At 39.0% G+C, this 21178-nt stretch overlaps 1 protein-coding gene across 9 annotated transcripts in view; it reads left to right on the forward strand.

Moving 5' to 3' along the window:
• ctif (CBP80/20-dependent translation initiation factor) overlaps positions 1-21178 on the forward strand; it is a 316523-nt gene that overhangs the window by 214556 nt on the left and 80789 nt on the right. For 8 of the 9 annotated variants that reach the window (XR_011353333.1, XM_069923856.1, XM_069923855.1 and 5 more), the window contains 2 exons: positions 12745-12759; positions 17178-17254. Coding sequence is in view for 8 of the 9 variants with exons in the window: in XM_069923856.1 (XP_069779957.1) it covers positions 12745-12759; positions 17178-17254 (92 nt within the window). In the remaining variant the exon portion in view is untranslated. The remainder of the gene's footprint in view (positions 1-12744; positions 12760-17177; positions 17255-21178) is intronic. The other variant, XM_069923861.1, reaches the window with a different exon arrangement.

The raw sequence follows: 21178 nt of genomic DNA on the forward strand, positions 1-21178 counted from the left end.
GTGGTTCTATAGCTAACGCGAACAATAAGGGTGATAGTGGGCATCCCTGCCTTGTTGATCTGCTTAAATTAAATTGCTTTGATATATATCCATTTACTGTCACTTTCGCCAATGGCCCCTTATATAATGCTTTAATCCAATTAATATACTTCTCTGGTAAACTGAATTTTTGCAATACTTTGAATAAATAATTCCATTCTACTCTGTCAAAAGTCTTCTCTGCGTCTAAAGCAACTGCTACTGTTGGCGCTTTACTCCCTTCTACTGCATGAATTAAGTTAATAAATTTACAAATATTGTCTGTTGTCCGTCTTTTTTTAATAAATCCAGTTTGGTCTAGATTTACCATTTTAGGTACATAATCTGCTAATCTGTTTGCTAATAGTTTAGCTATTATCTTATAATATGTGTTAAGTAATGATATTGGTCTACATGACGCTGGTGCGAGTGGATCTTTCCCTTGCTTTGGTATTACTGTAATTATTGCTGTTTTGCATGAATCTGGTAAGCTTTGTGTTTTGTCAATCTGGTTGATTACTTCCAGGAGGGGAGGAATTAATAAATCTTTAAATGTTTTATAGAATTCTATTGGGAATCCATCCTCTCCTGGTGTTTTATTATTTGGTAGTTTTTTTATTATCTCTTTTATTTCTACTATTTCAAATGGTTCTGTTAATTTATTTTGTTCCTCTATTTGTAATTTTGGTAGTTCAATTTTAGTTAAAAATTCATCTATTTTGTCTTCTTTCCCTTCGTTTTCAGTTTGGTATAATTGTTCATAGAATTCTCTAAAGTTTTCATTAATCTCCGTTGGATTATATGTGATTTGTTTGTCTTTTTTCCTTGATGCCAATACCATTTTCTTAGCTTGTTCTGTCTTAAGCTGCCATGCTAGAATTTTGTGCGTTTTTTCCCCTAGTTCATAATATTTCTGTTTTGTCTTCATTATATTCTTCTCCACCTTATATGTTTGTAGTGTTTCATATTTTATTTTTGTATCTGCCAATTCTCTTCTTTTAGTTGTGTCTTCCTTCATTGCTAATTCTTTTTCTATATTTACTATTTCCCTTTCCAACTGCTCTGTTTCCTGATTGTAGTCCTTCTTCATCTTGGTTACATAACTTATTATTTGCCCTCTGATAAATGCTTTCATTGCGTCCCATAGAATAAACTTATCTTTAACTGATTCCGTATTTATTTCAAAGTACATTTTAATTTGTCTTTCAATTAATTCTCTAAAATCCTGCCTTTTAAGTAGCATGGAGTTTAATCTCCATCTATACATTCTTGGAGGGATGTCCTCTAACTCTATTGTCAATATCAAGGGTGAATGGTCCGATAATATTCTAGCTTTATATTCTGTTTTTCTTACTCTATCTTGCATACGAGCTGATAACAGAAATAGGTCTATTCTTGAGTATGTTTTATGTCTATCCGAATAATATGAATATTCCTTTTCTTTTGGGTGTTGTTTCCTCCATATATCCAAAAGTTGCATTTCTTGCATCGATTTAATTATAAATTTGGTTACTTTGTTCTTTCTGTTAATTTTTTTCCCCGTTTTATCCATATTTGAATCCAAATTAAGGTTGAAATCCCCTCCTATTAATATGTTCCCTTGCGTGTCTGCTATCTTCAAAAAAATATCTTGCATAAACTTTTGAACTTCTTCGTTAGGTGTATATACATTGAGTAGATTCCAAATATATCTGAATATATCTGAATATATCTGACATTTTATCATTACATATGGAGGACCATCGCCTTCCCAAGATCGTGTTATATGGCGAGCTCTCCACTGGCCACCGTGACAGAGGTGCACCAAAGAAGAGGTACAAGGACTGCCTAAAGAAATCTCTTGGTGCCTGCCACATTGACCACCGCCAGTGGGCTGATATCGCCTCAAACCGTGCATCTTGGCGCCTCACAGTTCGGCGGGCAGCAACCTACTTTGAAGAAGACCGCAGAGCCCACCTCACTGACAAAAGACAAAGGAGGAAAAATCCAACACCCAACCCCAACCAACCAATTTTACCCTGCAACCGTGTCTGCCTGTCCTGCATCGGACTTGTCAGCCACAAACGAGCCAGCAGCTGACGTGGACATTTACCCCCTCCATAAATCTTCGTCCGCGAAGCCAAGCCAAAGATCTCCCTGCTGGATCTATTATTTCCTCTTCTATTTTAATTGGTACATTTTTACTGATTAATATAGCTACTCCTCTAGCTTTTGAATTATATGATGCTGCTGTTACATGTCCTACCCAATCTCTCTTTAATTTCTTATGCTCCATTTCAGTTAAATGTGTTTCTTGCACGAATGCTATATCAATTTTTTCTTTTTTCAGTAAATTTAGCAGTTTCTTCCTTTTAATTTGGTTATGTATTCCGTTAATATTTAAAGTCATATAGTTCAACGTAGCCATTTCATACTTTGTTTATCTTCCCTTCCCGTTTCCTCATCATCACCTTTCCTTCTTATCCATTTCTGCTTTCTTGTTTTGAACACTTTATAAGACAACATTTCTAAAACATCAAACATTTTCCTTATTTTCCTATTTAAAACTTCTTTAACCCCATTCTCCCCTCCCCCTCCTGATTTGCCCTTTGTCCCTTGTCGGGCAACCACATCACCCCTCTCCATTTGGATTTGCGAATTTACTCGCAAGTGTCAACTGATTTTGCAGTGACCGTAACTCCTCCCCACCCAGCCCCCCCCCCGGAAAAGATTTCAATTTTCATATATAACAAAGGTCACTCTTTTAATTCCCTCCTTATTTCCTCTATTCCCTTTCATTCCCTTATTAATTCTTATCTATACTCTATATATTTTCCTCTAAATACAGATACACTCATGTATACACATCTACCATTTCATCAGATGCAAGGATCGACAATGAGATAGACAACAGACTCGCCAAGGCAAATAGCGCCTTTGGAAGACTACACAAAAGAGTCTGGAAAAACAACCAACTGAAAAACCTCACAAAGATAAGCGTATACAGAGCCGTTGTCATACCCACACTCCTGTTCGGCTCCGAATCATGGGTCCTCTACCGGCACCACCTACGGCTCCTAGAACGCTTCCACCAGCGTTGTCTCCGCTCCATCCTCAACATCCATTGGAGCGCTTACATCCCTAACGTCGAAGTACTCGAGATGGCAGAGGTCGACAGCATCGAGTCCACGCTGCTGAAGATCCAGCTGCGCTGGATGGGTCACGTCTCCAGAATGGAGGACCATCGCCTTCCCAAGATCGTGTTATATGGCGAGCTCTCCACTGGCCACCGTGACAGAGGTGCACCAAAGAAAAGGTACAAGGACTGCCTAAAGAAATTTCTTGGTGCCTGCCACATTGACCACCGCCAGTGGGCTGATATCGCCTCAAACCATGCATCTTGGCGCCTCACAGTTTGGCGGGCAGCAACCTCCTTTGAAGAAGACCGCAGAGCCTACCTCACTGACAAAAGGCAAAGGAGGAAAAACCCAACACCCAACCCCAACCAACCAATTTTCCCCTGCAACTGCTGCAATCGTGTCTGCCTGTCCCGCATCGGACTTGTCAGCCACAAACGAGCCTGCAGCTGACGTGGACTTTTTACCCCCTCCATAGATCTTCGTCCGCGAAGCCAAGCCAAAGAAAAGATATATATATATATATATATATATATACACATACATATAGTTCGTGGTCATTTTTACTCTCATTACATGTCTTCATCTCTCTGCTTGTTTTGTAGTTGTTCTGCAAATTTTCGTGCTTCCTCCGGATCCGAGAATAGTCTGTTTTGTTGCCCTGGAATAACTGTTTTAAGTACCGCTGGGTAGTTTAACATAAATTTATATCCTTTTTTCCATAGGATCGTTTTTGCTGTATTGAACTCCTTCCTCTTCTTCAGGAGTTCAAAACTTGTGTCTGGATAGAAAAAAATTTTTTGACCTTTGTATTCCAGTGGCTTTTTGTCTTCTCTTATTTTCTTCATTGCTTTCTCCAATATATTTTCTCTTGTTGTATATCTTAAGAATTTTACTAAAATGGATCTTGGTTTTTGCTGTGGCTGTGGTTTCGGGGCTAATGTTCTATGTGCCCTTTCTATTTCCATTTCTTCCTGTAATTCTGGTCTTCCTAGGACCCTGGGGATCCAATCTTTTATAAATTCCCTCATAATCTTGCCTTCTTCATCTTCCTTAAGGCCCACTATCTTTATATTATTTCTTTTATTATAGTTTTCCATTATATCTATCTTCTGAGCTAACAGCTCATGTGCCTCTTTAACTTTTTTATTAGATTCTTCTAATTTCTCTTTTAAGTCCTCTACTTCCATTTCTACGATTATTTCTCATTCTTCCACATTATCCACTCTTTTTCCTATCTCTGATATGACCATTTCTATTTTATTCATTTTTTCTTCTGCCCTCTTAATTCTTCTTTTTATCTCATTAAATTCTTATAATTGCCATTCTTTCACTGATTCCATATATTCTTTAAAAAAAAATATATCCATTGTCCTGCCTTTCCCTTCTTCTTCCATTTCCCTATGTTCTTCTTCTTCTCTGGGTTGGCCATCTGTTGTTTTCTTGTTTTCTTTTTGCTCTCTTCTTTCTTGTTCTCGTTATTTTCTATGTTCTCTTCCTGTTGCTGTGTTGCAGCTGTCACTCTCAGCTGTGGAGATCGACTCCTCAGCTGTTCCCCCTTCCCGTCAGTGTGTTTTTCTCCATGCGCGGTTGCGCACTTTTACTTGGCTCCACGAGCCATTTTTGTAGTCCTGAGCTCGGGACTTCCACCGATCTTAGGGAGCGGGCTTCTCTCTCCGCGGCGGGCCTCCTCGGACAGATAAAGCCTTCACCTTCTTCTTCCGACGTTCTTTCATCTTCTCTTCTTCCCGTTGCTTTCGACTTTTCTCTCTTTGCTGCCATTTTCTTCTCACCTTTACTTTTACTTTGTTTTAATTTTTATTCTTGTACCTTTGTGTTTTGTGCTTTTTTTTTTCAACTTTTCCGGAGAGGGCTGGAATTCCCTGACCAGCCACTACTCCATCATGTGACTCCTTCTTCACAAGAGAAAGTTGACAATTGTCAAAAGCGCAGGAGCCACGTGCTGTAAGCCGGTGGCTCATGGAGTGTGCGCCCACTGCTGCCAACCTCATTCCACCAATAGGGGGAGCTGGAGGCATGTGCTGGGGAAGTTGAAGAGCCCAGTGTGCTGAATTTTTGAACGAGTTCATCAGTTGGTTGGTTTGAGGACAGTCGGTCAGACTGTCAGTGTGCTCACCCAGTGGGAGAAAGGAGACTGAACTACTTTGTCAGTGGGTGCCAGCACTGTTGTCCTGACAGCAATTTACATCACTCTGATACCTAGGGTGTGTGTGTGTCCGACCTGGGCTTTCCTCGTCCCCTTCCAAGAGGAAGACTTTGTATGACAACATTTACTTGGCGACCCAAGACAGGGTGACAGAAGGTCACTTGTTAACCCTGAAGTGGGCTTCAGAGGCATGAACCTCGTGTAGTGACTAGGAGGTCACTTGGTGAAAATTCCGGTGTGAAGAAATCCAGGGTGGTTGTTGCCACATTCAAAACTCAGGAAAGTCGTAATTGTACAGTGATAGCGGCCATCTATCTCCACGTCCAACTAAAGACCAGTGTGCAACCAAACTAAGAATCCTTAGCCTGGAGACCAGACTCTGCGAGCTGTTCTTTTTTGACTGACGGACGTGACTGAGTTGAGGTTTTGTTTTTGGAGTTTTCTTTTGGGGCATTTTGACCTTGGACTGTAATGGTTTGGATTTCTTTCCACACATACACCTTATAAATATCTGTTAACGTAAAGCTGCTATAAAGGCTTATGTTTGGTGTTAAGTTTATTAAGGTTAATTCCATTATTGTTAAATTGTTAATAAATTTTGTGTTAAAATTAACCCATCTGTTTCTCAATTGCTGCTGATGAGGCTTAACACATCCACTTACCTCGCCCCCCCCCCCAACCCAGGCACCTTCCCCTGTGGCCATAGGAGGTGCCACACCTGCACACACACCTCCACCCTCACCACAGTCTGGAGCCCTAAACAGGCCTTACAATTAAAGCAACACTGTGTATTTGCAGGGTTGATTTACTGCATCTGGTGCTCCCTTTGTGGCCTTCTCTACTTCAGAGAGATTGGGCACAGATTGGGAGATTGCTTCACTGAGCCCCTTTGCTCTGTCTGCACCAGTGACATAGACCTCCCAGTAGCCAACAATTACAGTTCTGTCACACACCCATATTCGCCTGTCTGTCCATGGCCTTGTGTAATATCCCACCAAGATCATCTGCAATTTGGAGAAAGAACACATGACTTTCTGTCTGGACACTCTTTAGCCAGATGGCATTTACATCAACTTCTCCGGTTTCTGCTAACCTGCTCTCCTCTTTCCTCTTTTCCTCTCTTCCCCCCCCCCCCTTCCCTTCCCCGTCCAGTTCTCCTCCCTCCCTTCCAATTATCCAGCCATCCTTCCTCTCCTTGATCTCTGCTGTTCCCTCCCTCCCTTCTCCACTTCTCAGCTCCTGCCTTTGCGATCACACCTCCCCACCTACCCCCACCCCCCCCCCCCGCACTCTTTTGTTTGGACCATGCGGACATTTTTCCCTACCTTGGTGAAGGGCTCAAGCCCAAAAAGTCAGTTATGTCTCTTTACCTTTGCTCTATAAAGGACTCTTTTTACCCCCTCCATAAATCTTCGTCCGCGAAGCCAAGCCAAAGAAAGAATAAAGGACTCTGTTTGACCTGCTTGGTCATTGTGTTTTTACTTCAACAAGTGTTTTTCAGGTTTTTGTGTTTTACTTTTTATTATGACTGTTACTTTTACAAGGCCATCATCAGGTAATAAGTACCCAACTTGTGGTCTTGTATGCTTTTGATACAATTCATTACACTTCATGGAGATATGATTATCATATCGAGTGCATTTGTACATTTTTCTCATCTGTGGACAAAATCAATTTTATTGGGCTCTGTGTAAACAGAACAGGGATGGCTTGATTCAGTTTTAAAAACTGGAAAATTCAATGTGTTTTTCACTTAGTTTTCCTTTCTTATATGAATGTTGGCCCACAGATATTTGTCTTAGGTTTTACCAATCCTGCTTCCATCCTGAATAAAGTTGTATCCTTTATTAAAAATATGTACATATTATTTAATTAAATTACACTTTGCCACTTATTGGGAGGGTGGGTGGAGGGTCAAGGAAGTATGCAATCCATTTAACAAGTTCTTTGTTTTACTCCACCTCTTTTTGTTTTCCACTGGAAATGCTTCAGGACTCCCACCTTATAGAGCATAGAACATTGCAGCACAGTACAGGCCCTTCAGCCCATGATGTTTTGCCAACCTCTGTAAATCTACTTCACAACAGCTTAATTTTTCCCAACTTCACATCCTTAACCTTCTATTTTTCTCGCATCCATATGCCCACCGAACAGTTTTTTGAATGTTCCGATTGCACCACAACCAGCAATGCATTCCAGACATCTGCCACTCTGAATAAAAAAAAGTAAGTGCGGCATCTCCCCTAAATTTTCCCGTGCTAAATTTAAACCTCTGATATTTGCTTTAGTCACCGCAGGAAAAAGGTGTTAGCTTTCCACCCTCTCTAAGCCACTCATGATCTGAGACACCTCTCATCCTTTGTCACTCCAAAGAGAAAAGCCTCTGTCAACCTTGTTCTTGGTGTATCTTTTTTAAAATGTTTGTTGATTTTTTTTTCCATATTTTAGCTGTCCTTGAACACAGTATTTCATTTTCTCCATGTATTATTTTATCATTGCTTATCTTTATAATTCTGGTATTTCTCCAGAAAATCACTTTTAGTGACCTTGCCTGCTTGACTTTGCCCTTTTCAATACCTATATTCCCCAACTGTAACCTTGTTCCATCTTCCTAAAGCTTTACTCCTGCATGATTTTATTCTCATGTGTTTTATTTCCAGAGATTCTCAAACATTAAATCAGAGACATTAGGAGCAGGAATAGACCTTCTGGCCCTTGTCCATCATTTCAGTGGAATCATGGCTGATCTTCCAAATTTAGTACCCTGTTCCTTCTTTCTCTCTCTGTATCCTTTGTTTTTGTAGCCATTAGAACGATATTTAGCCCTTTCAATATATTCACATGTTGTGGTGATACACCACTAGCCTACTGCAGAGGGCAATCTGTGTACCTGCAGAAGAGCACTGGAGGACAAGGCCGACCTGAATGGACCAAGCCCCACCCGTCGGCTGCCAATCACCCTCCGGGATATAAGCTATATCCAGCCCCTCGAGGTCAGTCTCAGAGCTTTGCACAGTACACTCACAGCCAGCTCTGTGGAAGTTTGTCGAATAAAGCCTGTTGAACAGACTTTATGTTTTGTGTCTGCTTTCTGCTCGTTAGTGCATCACACATGTTCACCAGTTTTACTGGTGAGAAAATTTGCCTCATCCTAAGCCTAAAAGATTTTCACCTTATCTTTAGGCTGTGATTTCCCCACTATCATGAACATCCTTCCTAAATATGGTCAGTCATAAAGTCATCGAGAGCTACAGCAGGGAAACAGGCTCTTCAACCCACAAGTCAACCATTTAGACTAATCATACATTAATGACTTTACTTCAAGATTCCACATTCTCATTAGCTCTTCATAGATTCTACCACTTGCTTAAAGAAGGGGTAATTTACCTACTAATGCACACATTTTTGTGATAGAACAATAGAACACTGCTGCACAGAAACAGGCCTCTTCAGCCCTCCTAGTCTGTGCCAAACCATTTTTTTCCCAGTCCCATTGACCTGCACCCAGTCCATAGCCCTCCATACCTTTCCCATCCATGTACCTGTCCAAATTCTTCTTAAATGTTAAAATTGAGCCTGCATTCACCACCTCAGCTGGCAGCTCATTCCACTCTCCCACCACTCCCTGTGTGAAGAAGTTCTGCCTCATGTTTCCCCCTAAACTTTTCCCCTTTTACTCAACCCATGGCCTTTGGTTTGTATCTCACGTACCCTCAGTGGAAAAAGCCTATCTCTGTCTATTCCCCTCATAATTTTAAATACCTCTATCAAATCTCCCCTCATCCTTTTACACTCCAGGGAATAAAGTCCTAACCTTTTTAACCTTTCCCTGTAATTCAGTTCCTGAAGTCCGGGCAACATTTTAGTAAATCTTCCCTGCACTCTTTCTTGTGATATTTTTCTTGAAGCTAGGTGACCAAAACTGCAGACAGTACTCTAAATTTGGCTTCACCAATGTCTTCTACAGTTTTACCATAGCATGCTAGCTTTGATTTATGAAGGCCAATATTGTCAAAAGCTCTCTTTACAACCCTATACACCTGTGACACCACTTTCAGGGAATTGTTTATCTGTATTTCCAGGTCCCTCTGTTCTACTGCACTCCTCAGTGCCCTACCATTCACTGTGTATGTCCTTTCTTGGTCTGTACTTCTAAAATGCAGCACATCTACATTAAAATCCATCTGCCATTTTTCAGCCCATTTTCCAACTGCTCCAGATCCCTCTGCAAAGTTTGAAAACATTCGTTGTCCACAACGCCTCCAATCTTTGAGTCATCTGCAAACTTGCTGATTCATTTTACCACATTATCATCCAGATCATTGACATAGATAAGATGTGGGAGGAAACCAGAGAACTGGCAGGAACCCACAGTGTCACAGTGAATCTTTCCTGTCAAGATCTCGGAGGTTGCCTGTCTTTCTTCTAAACACTAGTAAATATAAGCCCTTTTGTCCAAATCTGTCTCTATACATTTGTGCTGTCATCTAGATAATCATTCTAGTGAATCTTAGCTGCACTCCTCAGCAAGAACATTCTTCCAAATAAACCAAATCTACAGTATTTTAGGTGTAATCTCTCAAAAGCCCAGTACATTTCCCACTCTTGAATTTATTTCCCTATGCTGTGATTGCCAAAATGAAAGTCTGTCCCAGAATAATTCCATCGAGTGTCATCTATACATTTTAATATTCCTTAGCACTCAATATTTCCACCAACTGTGGAGCTTCTTCAGATAATCATGGCTTTACAGCCATTATTTGTAATTGCTGGAAAAGCTGAAATAAAAGTGAAAACCAAAATATACAGCAAATCATGCAGTGTTAAAAGAGAGAAAAAATGAGGTGGCATTACAGCCTGATGACCTTTCATCAGTGCTGGCTAGTTCCAACTCAAATGGGAATCGCTGATTATTTAAAATTATTGAACTCAGTGTTGACATTAAAAGGTTAAAACATGTCTCATCAGGGGATGAGATATTGTTCCTTGAGCTGACGTTGGGCTTAATTTGAAGCGTTAAGAGGTTGAAGAACCAAAGGCTGTGTAAAATCTTAAAATTAAAGGAAAAATTAACAACACTCCAGGACTTAGTATATCACTCAATAAAGATATTAATAACAGTGGTGTGACTCAAGTTACTGGGATTTGGCAAGCCAGTATAGGAACTGTTTGTGGAATGTAATGCACATCATGAAAATTGCTGGGTCAGTGCCAATGGTCTCTATTATTGAGATGGGCATAATTGTTAATTTTTACATTTAAAAAAGCCCAAATTTTGGTGTGAACGTGGCTTTGTAAAATCATATTGTCATCTATTGGTGTTTAGTGCATGACAAAAATTTTGCTGGATTTATAAGATTTGGAGTGATTCACCTGAAATCTAAAACAAAAGGGTGTATAAATAGATTCACTTTGTTTCCATCCAGGGAATTAACTAGATTAGTTTTGTATTTTGCAAACACCAATGTCTATCCGATTATGATAAGTGCATCAATGTATAAGTTTCACTTCCCATTAAAATTTAGTTAAATGAGCAAGTATATTTTTATTATGAGTAAACTGGCAAAATTTGGTCTGCAATTGATTGAATTTACTGTGAAAAGATCAAGTCCGATTAGCAAAATTTTATTTTCAATTTCCTTGCTACTGTTGCAAATGGCTGAGTAATTTGAATTGTAAAGGCTGTAGGTGCATCTTGCTAATTTTCCTAACTTAATTAGAAGTTGCCTGTCAACTTTCAGTGAGCATTATAAGCAATAAAATAGCCACTGCATGAATCATGTCAAAATCACCAAAATCCTTCTATTTAGTTGCCTTCATGTTTCATCAAATTTCCTAAAGAATCCAGTATTGTGGAAATCATTTGTGATATTTCAAAGAAACAGCAACACAATGAGTTTGTTTGCATTTGTTTTTGGGAGGCAATTCAACTTGGTGGCAAGTCACCCCTGCTTTCCAAAAGGGTTAAAGGAAGGCTGTATGCAGAAGCAGTTCCTTCACAGTGACAATAGTATTTCCTTAATAATGTGTGTGTTCCTGCAGTATCCTTTGTGAAGGAAACAGTGCTAATTATAGCATTTTAGTCTAAAAACTAAGGGTCCAGAATTTCTGGAATTGAGATTTTTTGCTTCATTCCTGACTGTTTATATTTTCTATTCCTGAGGATGTTCTTTAACATTCTCTCTCTTCCATTTCAAGCTTTATCAATCCCTTACTTATTTATTCCTTTTATTTGCACTTCTTTCTCTTCTCTCTATCTTTACCTTCCTTCCCTTCCCTCTTATCTCTTCTCCTCCTGCCCCCTCCCACAACTAATTTCATCTCTCCATGCTGATTATCAAGTACCCATCTATTCTATTTTCTAGCATTTTCCAGCATATGTTTTCGTGATTCAAGTAGCCTTCCAGTTGGTATTTCAAGGAGTACTTCATCTGAGATACTGGATTCTACATTCCAACCATCTTGTAGATGAAAAATGTCTTCCTCTGGTTCCCACTAAACATCCTATCCCTTGCCCTAAACTCGTGATCTCTGGTTTTAGTCACTTCTGTTATTGAACAAAGTTGTGTTCTATCAATGCCTCTCAAAATTTTGAATACTTTAACAGGCACCCTTCAGCTTCCTTTGCTCCATTCAAAACAAACCCAGCTCTCCAATTAATTGAAACATTGCATCCAAGGGTACATCTTGTGAATCTTCTCTGCCCTCTTTCCAGTGCAGATTTGTCCTTCCTTGAGTGGTAGCCAAAGCCCCAGCTGTGGTAAAACCAATGCTTATTAAGCTGTACCTTAATCTCCCTGTTCTTGTATTAAATGCATGGCTAATGAAGGAATATATCCCATGTATCTTTTTAACCAGTGCTATGACCTCCAAGAAGATCCTTGGAGTTGTTCACCAAGACCTCTCTGTTCCTCAATACTACCTGAAGCCTTATTATTCAGATGCACTCTTTTTCTCTCTTCATGCTATTTCTTTGCCTCATTTTTTTTTCTCATGTATCTACCCTCTTTCATGATTATCTGTCTTTTTTTCTCTTAGATACCAGTAATTGCTCAACTGCATACTTGAATCAGTTCAGTATTAGCCCACTTCCTATGAAAGTCGATGTAAGGTCGGGTTACAATATCTCAAGTTTTCACCAGACATATATCAACTTCCTTATAGTGTTATGCTTCAGCATTTTTACATAATAACTCTGTTATTCCCCTTTTATACCTGATTTTGACCTTGTTGCTGTTTGTTTACTCACTTGTTCCATTGTCGTGCTTTTTTGCCTACCACCATTTTTTAACATTTTATTTTTTCCCATCATTTTCCTTGCCACATACTACTCCTCTCCTTGGCTATTTTCTGCATTTTAAAACGTGTTTTATCTCTAACAATTTCCAATTCTAATGAAAGGTCACTGCTCTGAAACTTTAATTCTGTTTCTCTTTTCCACAGATGCTGCCTGACCTGGTGAGTATTTCCATTTTCTCTTTTTATTTCACCACCATGAACCAGTTTTATTGTTATTCACCACTGAATTGTTGATCAAGCATTATTGGATAGTTTTTTGTTTTGAGTATTTAATTTAGAAATACAGCACGGGAATGGGCCCTTCTGGCCATGAGCCTGCACCACCCAAATACATCCATTAAGAGTAATAAAAATCTTTCATGTGTGTGTGAATAAGAATATAATCTTTTTGATATAGCAATTCAAATGTTCCACATAAATTTGTCATTAAGTTTAAGTTTATTATCATCTGACTGTACATGTACAAGCAAACAAAATAACATCTTCACCACCTTATTCTCTTCACCACCTACTTGCTTCTTGCAAGCAAAGGTTCACACTGGTGCTCATTGCTTAAACGTGAAACTTGGTGATTTGATAGCAGACAATGTGATTGCATAAGGCATCATAACCAAATTTTTAAATTTAGACCTACAGCACAGTAACAGGCCGTTTTGGCTCAGGAGTCGGTGCCACCCAATTTACATCTAATTAACCTACACCCCCAGTGCGTTTTGAAATTCCTCTTCTCTTTTGAATACACAGGCACAGTCACCCACCACATAGTAATTACATGTATACCTAAATGTATAATTTAAAATCAATATATATTCACACATGTATGACCAAACTAATGTAGTTTGTTTGGAGCAATAGTAAATTCGGAGGGCCAAAGATTGTTAATAAAATACAGTAATGGAAAAAGCAAAATGTGACAAAGTGAAATTCACTCTCATTAAAAATTGCACATTTGGATTCAAATGGAAGTAAAGTTTACAGTTGGACTGGGAATAGATTGGGAAAGAATGCACTGATATAGCAGAAGGCTTATTGATGATCCAAAGGCCAGCATTAGTGATCCAAAGATGCGAGTTCCATTCCCATCTCGCAAATTTAAACTCAGCTAAATAAGTTCAGAGTAAATACTTTCATCGAGTAGAAGTAAGCATGAAGCTCCCTTGTTTCACTAATGTTGACTGTGGAAAGAAATCTGCCACTCTAGGCTTGGCAGTTAAATGCTAACTTTGTCAATGAAGTCCAGATTATGTGAATCAATAAACAAAGGTTGATGTAAAAAGCCAAAAAGATTTTAGATTTAAGAGTTGATGCAAAAGATTAAAGTAGCATTTAAGTTGCACTCAATCAAAGATGGTGCATAATACTTTGAGAAGGAAGAACATTTAAAACAATGGATCTGGAAAATTTATTACTAAATGCTTCTGCTGTGGAGGCCGATGAGTTGGACTGAGTCAAACAACAAAACTCAAATTGCTAGGCAAACATTAGTAACATCTAGAAATTATATCCAAGTGTCAACCTTGGATTAGCAATTTTTGTTTATCTAGAAACAACATTTATATAAACAGGAATAGACGTTAGGAAGTTGGTTGGCAGCAAAAATTACGGGGCTGCAAAATTGTAGCAAAGCACGAGCTACAGCTTACTGAGCTGGATTTTGCCAAGACTCGTTCCCCCTCCACCCTTTCATCAAGTCGCTGAAACATATATTTTAATTTAGATGAAATGATTATTCTGATCTCAAACAACTCAAGCAGTTCATGTTTACAGAAAATTCAACTATGGAGCAGAACTTTTGCTGATTTGTGACTAGCTTCAGCTAATTATCATGAACTTGTCCCTTCCAACAGGTACCAATGATTGAGAACTCTGGATGTTAGTGCTGTGATTTGTCCACAATGTTTCTGATCTTCTGGTGTATTTATTCCTTTGATTTTTTTTTTAATTTAAAACCATGAGGGAGGGACAGATAAATATGCGAGAGAGAATGAAAAAAGATTGATGAGACAAGAGGAGCAGTAGTTTGGGAAAAAGCTCAGTTTGAGCATAGGCATCAGAATAGCCCCATTGGGTCAAATGAGCTGTTTCTATTCTGTAGGCTCTATGGATAAAGATCATTCAAAATACTATATAGGACCTGGTCTCAAAATAATTACGGTTCACAACACAGAGGCATACTGAATCTTTAAAGGAACCTTCCAAGAAAACTCTGCAGAGAGCAAAGCAAAATTATTAACTTAGTTGTGTTCGGAAGGAAATATTTTGTAGACATACTTCCTTTAATTGTTCTGAGTTGTTCCGCAGCATGTGAATTGTCTCCATTGAGATTTCTCTTGATATTAATGCAACCTAGGCTGCAGAGCACAGTCTGAAGACGTTTGGGAATCGTGACCTGACTTCCAAACAATTATGTGTCAGTTTTGACGGCGCTATGTTTCCAGTGCGTACGGGCTTACTTGCATGTTGGATAAGGAAGGACTGTTTATTTCCTGAAACAGCAACTTTAAGTGGCAAGGTTGATGATTACTTAGTTTGTCTACAGTATTCTTAAAACTGGAAACCTGAGACTATTGACTTTATGATTAAAGTCCACAGCATAAAATTTTATCATTTAATGTGAGAATTGAAAATGTGGCTCTTGGTTGGTGAAATGATCTTTTGAGAATAAATGTCAGAAACCTCACAGTATGACTGTAAACATACGTTTGTATCTTTTTAGCATCTTATTATTATCATGGATTAATATTGTTTTCTCTAAATCAGTGATTTTTCAAACTGCCACACCCTCACCACCAATCTCAAATTCCACCTGAGGCAATCTCTATTGCTGATGGCAATCACAGTGTTCTGTGATTGGTAACGGATTGCTTCAGGTGGAATGAGAGTGGGAAGGGAAGATTGAGAACTACTGCTCTAGACCTAATTTTTACTGAAATATTTTGCTTGAGAAAAATTGTCATTTCCTTTGTAATTATGAAACCGTGCACATAATGAATCAATTAGATACGATTAAAACAGTGTTTTTCAAACCTTTTTCTTCCCACTCATATACCACCTTAAGCAAATGCTTACTAATCCCAGAGCATTTACAGCACAGGAATTGCTTAAGGTGGAATGTGAGTTTAGAGGGGGGCAGTTTGAAAATCACTGCTCTAACTATATCTTGGTTGGGTGGTGTATATATCAATATCAGGGTGTACAGGAAGCATTATTCTGTTTCTAACCTGTACTCTATGTGAATCTCTGGCGCAGGCATAATTGGCTGAATGTTTCTGTACCGTTTTACAAATCTGGAACCATGAATGGAACAATCAAGATAATACAAGCTCAACATCTAATCATACTCCACATCGTCACTGCAAAATTCATGTAGTATTGTTTTCAAAACAAAACTTTGGGTGGGTGGACGTGCGTGTGCATGCGTCCTCGCCGATTAATAATGAGCCTCTCTATTTCTGACCTCTGGGTATTGATAGTATAGAGAGCTCTGCCATCTATCTGTGTTATATCTTTACCAAAGGCACTCTGTTAATGCTGGATGGGAAAACTTGAAAGGATTTACCGTTCTAACAATACCTTTTCAGCTGATTATTTTTAGCTCTTGCTTATGCTGAAGACAAGAGCAATACACAATACACCAAATATGATCAAACAAAATTTAACACAAAAGCACTTGAGTAGATGTTAAAATTGGTGACTAAAAAGGTGGGTCATAATGGTAGGTTTATGGGACTGTCTTAAAGGAAGAAAGAGCAAAAGATTTTTCAGAGGCTTTCCAGACCCTAAGGCCTCAGCTACTGAACATACAGATTCCTGTGGTAAAATGATTTAAATCTCTTTTCTTTTTCAATCTTTTTCAATCTTTATTATTATTATAATTTATAAGCACATACAGTTCAAAGAGATATAAAAAAATACATAGTAAGTAATGAATTAATACAGAGATATTAAACAATAATATTACAGAATAAAAATATATCATTAAAAAAAATTTTGATCAATTTAGGGTGTGAGCTATCTCTAAAAAAAAGATATAATTAATAACAATATATGAAAAAAAGAGAGAAAAAAAAACCCCAAAAAATAAGAAAAAACAAACCTGAATTAAAAAAAACTTTAAAAAAAACTTTTTAAAAAAACCTACAGATATAGCTAAACCACGCCGATCACTCCGATCTCATCTTACAGCCCAATAAATGATTTAAATCTCGAATGCTCAAGAGCTTGGAAGTCTTTGAATATTCAATCGGATAATATTTCTATTAATCTGCTATTGGATGTTGAACAAGCAACTTGACATTTCAGTCTGTGCAGGGGTTGAGAGAGATGATGGTGAGGTAGAACTGAGTGTTGTTGGCTTACTTGTTGAAACCAATATTTTCCTGGATCCAAGTACAAAGTATCGTGAATTAAATATAGTTCTGGAGTCTGTTACTTGCCTGGATCCTATCCCAAGATGTCAGAGCCTTAAAAAAATAATTGAATATCAGTGGTTCAGCAAGTGCTAGCTTTCACCCATTTGTAATATGTTTGAACTCTAAGAACAATCCTTTAACAGGCAGTCTGTTGATTTCTTTCAGGTCTATCAGCCATTATCTAATGAAGCTGAAGTTGCACAGACCAAGAAATTGTTCCGGAGGCGAAGAAATGATCGGAGGTGAGTCTTGAGCTACTGGCCACCCTAGATTAAAGCTCACTCAATTTGCAGCTTTAACAAGAAAAGAATGTTGATTTGAATCTTGTTCCTTTTAATTTCATGAATATCGTCCCCATCTTAACTGAAAAGATTAGCCTTTTACGAAATAGCATCTGTTAACATTGGTATTTAAAATAATTTGTAATAAGTTTTGATTCTTCCTCAGTTTCTCATGTTTTTCTGACATTTTGATATTCTTTTGTGCTCAACAGTGTGACTGCTATTAGTGTAAGTAGAGTGAGCATTGTATAAATAGGGCAGCTAATTAATGCTTTTCTAAAAGTTAGGACACAGAGCTCAGTGGTGCAACTACAACTGAAGAGGAGGAGGAAATGGAGGAAGTAAGGGTGCAGTCACCTCCTTCCAGTCAATCCCAAATCTGGCCTTGCACAAGATTGCTTTTGTTTTGTGACTTACTTAATTATTTTTTTTCCCATCCAGTAATCTTGCTGCAATGCACCATCATTGGTGGAGAGGGTAGTCTGTGCACCTGCTCCTAGGCCTCTTCCAATACTGGTCTGAAACCAGCTGCTGGAAGGTGAGTGAGGGGGTTCTTGGGCTGACTTCCTCTGGTTTGTTCCTCCTCCTCTCCTCTTTAGGAAGTATTACCTGGCCTCCCTGAGTTTTGCTTTCCCAGTGACATGGTTGACATCGCATGTCACCAAGAGTGAATGAATCCCAATGTTACCATGTCCACTTTTTTTTAAAATTCTTGTGAGGTCAAGTCTTGCCCAGTCCATTCTCCTTTCCTTTTGTTCTGTAATTACCCAAGATTCAGCTGCATTTGAATCACTTCAGTGATTTGCTTAACTGTCAAACTTGCAAGGGTTGATGTAGAATATCATGATTTGTAATGTGCTGAGACACAAACAGGTATAACTTTTAGAAAAGCATTAATTGTATCCCCACTGTAGCTTGGAGCATTAAATATAATGTTACCTTCCCCTTCATCACAGTAATCCATAGTTAATTGTATTACAAGGGGACATCCAATTCTTTCATTGGTGAATTTTGGTTTGTTTGGTGGATTTATAAGAGAACATTTCAGGCAAGCAGGTTTTGATGTGTTTCTTTCTGAGAGCTGATCATTTCATAAATAACACTGGAGAACAATTTTTTTTCAAAGGGTTTGCTTCCTGAAAAAAAAGAGGTTATGACAGACAACTTGAAGCTGAACACAGAGATTTTCAGATTTGCTGTATCATGTAGGAAGTTAAATTAAGTTAACTTGATTAAATTTAGCATGGTTAATCGCATGAGCATGTTGACATGTTGCGTTAGTTCAACTGACCTAAAAATGTTTTGCTGCTGATTTTCATTTGTACTCAGCATCTGATGCCTCTCATGTCAGTGTCCAACACAAGTCGGCCAGCATTGATGGATTCCAGTTGCCCTGAACTGCTTTTCCATGGTTACAATGTCCTGGTGAAACCCTTCATCATGTTCATCATTGAACTGCGCCAAGATCAGCAGGAAAGAAGTCCAAGAGAGAATGGAGAAAATGAATTGGACTAACCAAAATGGCTTGCTTTGTGAGCAATATATGAGAACAATTAAAATATAACAGGAAATCACAAAAATAGGTTACATCTTAAAAAAATGGTATGTGGTAGGCATATTTTAAGGTGATTTTCATGATCTGCAGCCCAAATCCATAAAATACACCCAAAAGTGTTCAGGAAGCAAAATCTTCATTGTCCAGTGTTATGGTTTGACTTCCCTTTGTTTCTGTCAGCAATCTATAGCCAAGGATTTTGGCTGGCAGATGCAAGCAAAAGAAGTTGCTGTAGTCTGTTACCTTAATTAGATAGGGTGTGTGCTAGTGTGGTGTAAATGCAGCAGGGCAAGAGTTGTTCATCCATTGTCCCATCATATCATAGTTTATGATGGATGTTGACTCTTTCAAATATCTTGGGTTTTATGAAATGGTGGGGATTGGCGATGAGGAATGATTGGGAGTTCAGCAGCATGTTTATGAGCTGGAGCATCCAAAGATTTGAGAGGAAAGAGAGATTTCACCAACTCGTGGCTAAAGTGGGAGAAAAGGAATATCTTCATTGGGCGTGTGGAGTAGAGGGTGAGTGAAGAGTTCAGACTGGCACTGGTATGAATGGGGTGGGGTGGAGGATGAACAGAGGCTAGGAGATTGATTTTGAGAGGAGTTTGTGGGGTGGCAGACTGGGAGGATCTTCTTGGAGATCTGGGGCTGCTGTGGAGAAGGTTGGTAAATTTAATGCAGCGTAGGACCAGGATTTTGGAAAATATTTCATACATCTGCAGGACTCCTAGCTAATGCTATGGTATTAAGGCCTCATTGTTTCAAGAGTGCCCATTACTTTCACTGCATTATGTGAAAGCAGGACTTTTATGCTCAATAATTTTCATAGCTGCTCTTGCTAATTTAGGTATGTGATTGGGAGGAATGTAGTGCCCTCCATAATGTTTGGGTCAGACACTTTTTTTTCCTTTACTTGCCCCTGTGCTCCACAGTTTTAAATTTGTGATCACACAATTCACATGTAATTAAAGTGCAAATTAAGATTTCAGATTTATTGTCAGAGTACATGACATCACATACAACCCTGAGATTCTTTTCCCTGTGGGCCAGGCAGAATTACTGCTTATTAGTAGTGCAAAACCAACTGTACACATATAAACAAATAAACAAATGACTGTGCAATACAGAAATGACAAAAAATAATAATAAAGTGCACAAGTAAGAGTCTTTAAATGAATCCCTGATTGAGTTTGTTGTTGTGGAGCCTGATGGTGGAGGGGTAGCAGCTGTTCCTGAACCTAGTGGTGGGAACCTTGAGGCACCTATACCTTTTACTAGATGATAGCAATGAGAACAGAGCGTGTGCTGGATGGTGTGGATCCTTGATGATTGTTGCTATTTTCTGATGGTAGCATTCCCCTTAGATGTTCTCAATGGTGGGAAAAGGTTTGCCTGTGATGTACTGGGCTGTATCCACTACCTTTTATAGGGTTTTACACAGGGGTATTGGTGTCCCCATACCAGACCGTGATGCAGCTGGTCAGCACCCTTTCCACCACACATCTGTAGAAATTTTCCAAGGTTTTCAATGTCATGCCAAACCTCGACAAACTCCTGGGGAAGTAGAGGCGCTGACATGCTTTCTTCACAGTGCCTTTAATGTGTTGACTCCAGGAAAGATCCTCCAAGATCATGACTCCCAAGAACTTAAATTTTCTCACCTCTCCACCCCTGATGCCCCCAATGATCACTGGATCATACACCTCTGGTTTTCCCTTCCTGAAGTTGAGTGCGAGGCTATTGTTGGTGCACTATTCGACCAAGTTTTCAATGTCCCTCCTGTATGCTGACTCATTTCCTCTTTTTATACAACCCACTACCATGGTGTCGTCAGTGAATTTGCAGATGGTGTTCTTGTAGTACCACACCACACAGTATAAAGCAAGTAGAGCAGGGGGCTAGGAATGCAGCTCTGTGGGGCTCACTAATCCTCACTGATTGTGGTCTGCAGGTGAGGAAATCAAGGATCCAATTGTACAGTCCCAGCATTTGGAGTTTGATAATCAGTTTTGAGTAGCTGTAGTGATAGGGGATTCCATAGTTAAGGTGGACTATCCAAAGGACAACCTCTGTGGAAAACTAGCAATAGGCAAGAGGAACATTGGTGGACCCCAGCTTTGCTTCAAGGACCTCTGGACATTCGACATGAAAGTCTTAAAATTCAATACAGAGTGCTGGGAGGATACACCAGATGACTGCAACATATGGTGAGGTACTCTTAATCAACATCTAGAGCAGGGTTTCCCAAAATTTTTCTTTCCATTCACATACCACCTTAAATAATCCCTATGCCATAGGTGCTCTGTGATTAGTAAGGGATTGGTTAA

This window comes from Narcine bancroftii, chromosome 3, assembly GCF_036971445.1.
Source record: "Narcine bancroftii isolate sNarBan1 chromosome 3, sNarBan1.hap1, whole genome shotgun sequence".
NCBI lineage: Eukaryota > Metazoa > Chordata > Chondrichthyes > Torpediniformes > Narcinidae > Narcine > Narcine bancroftii.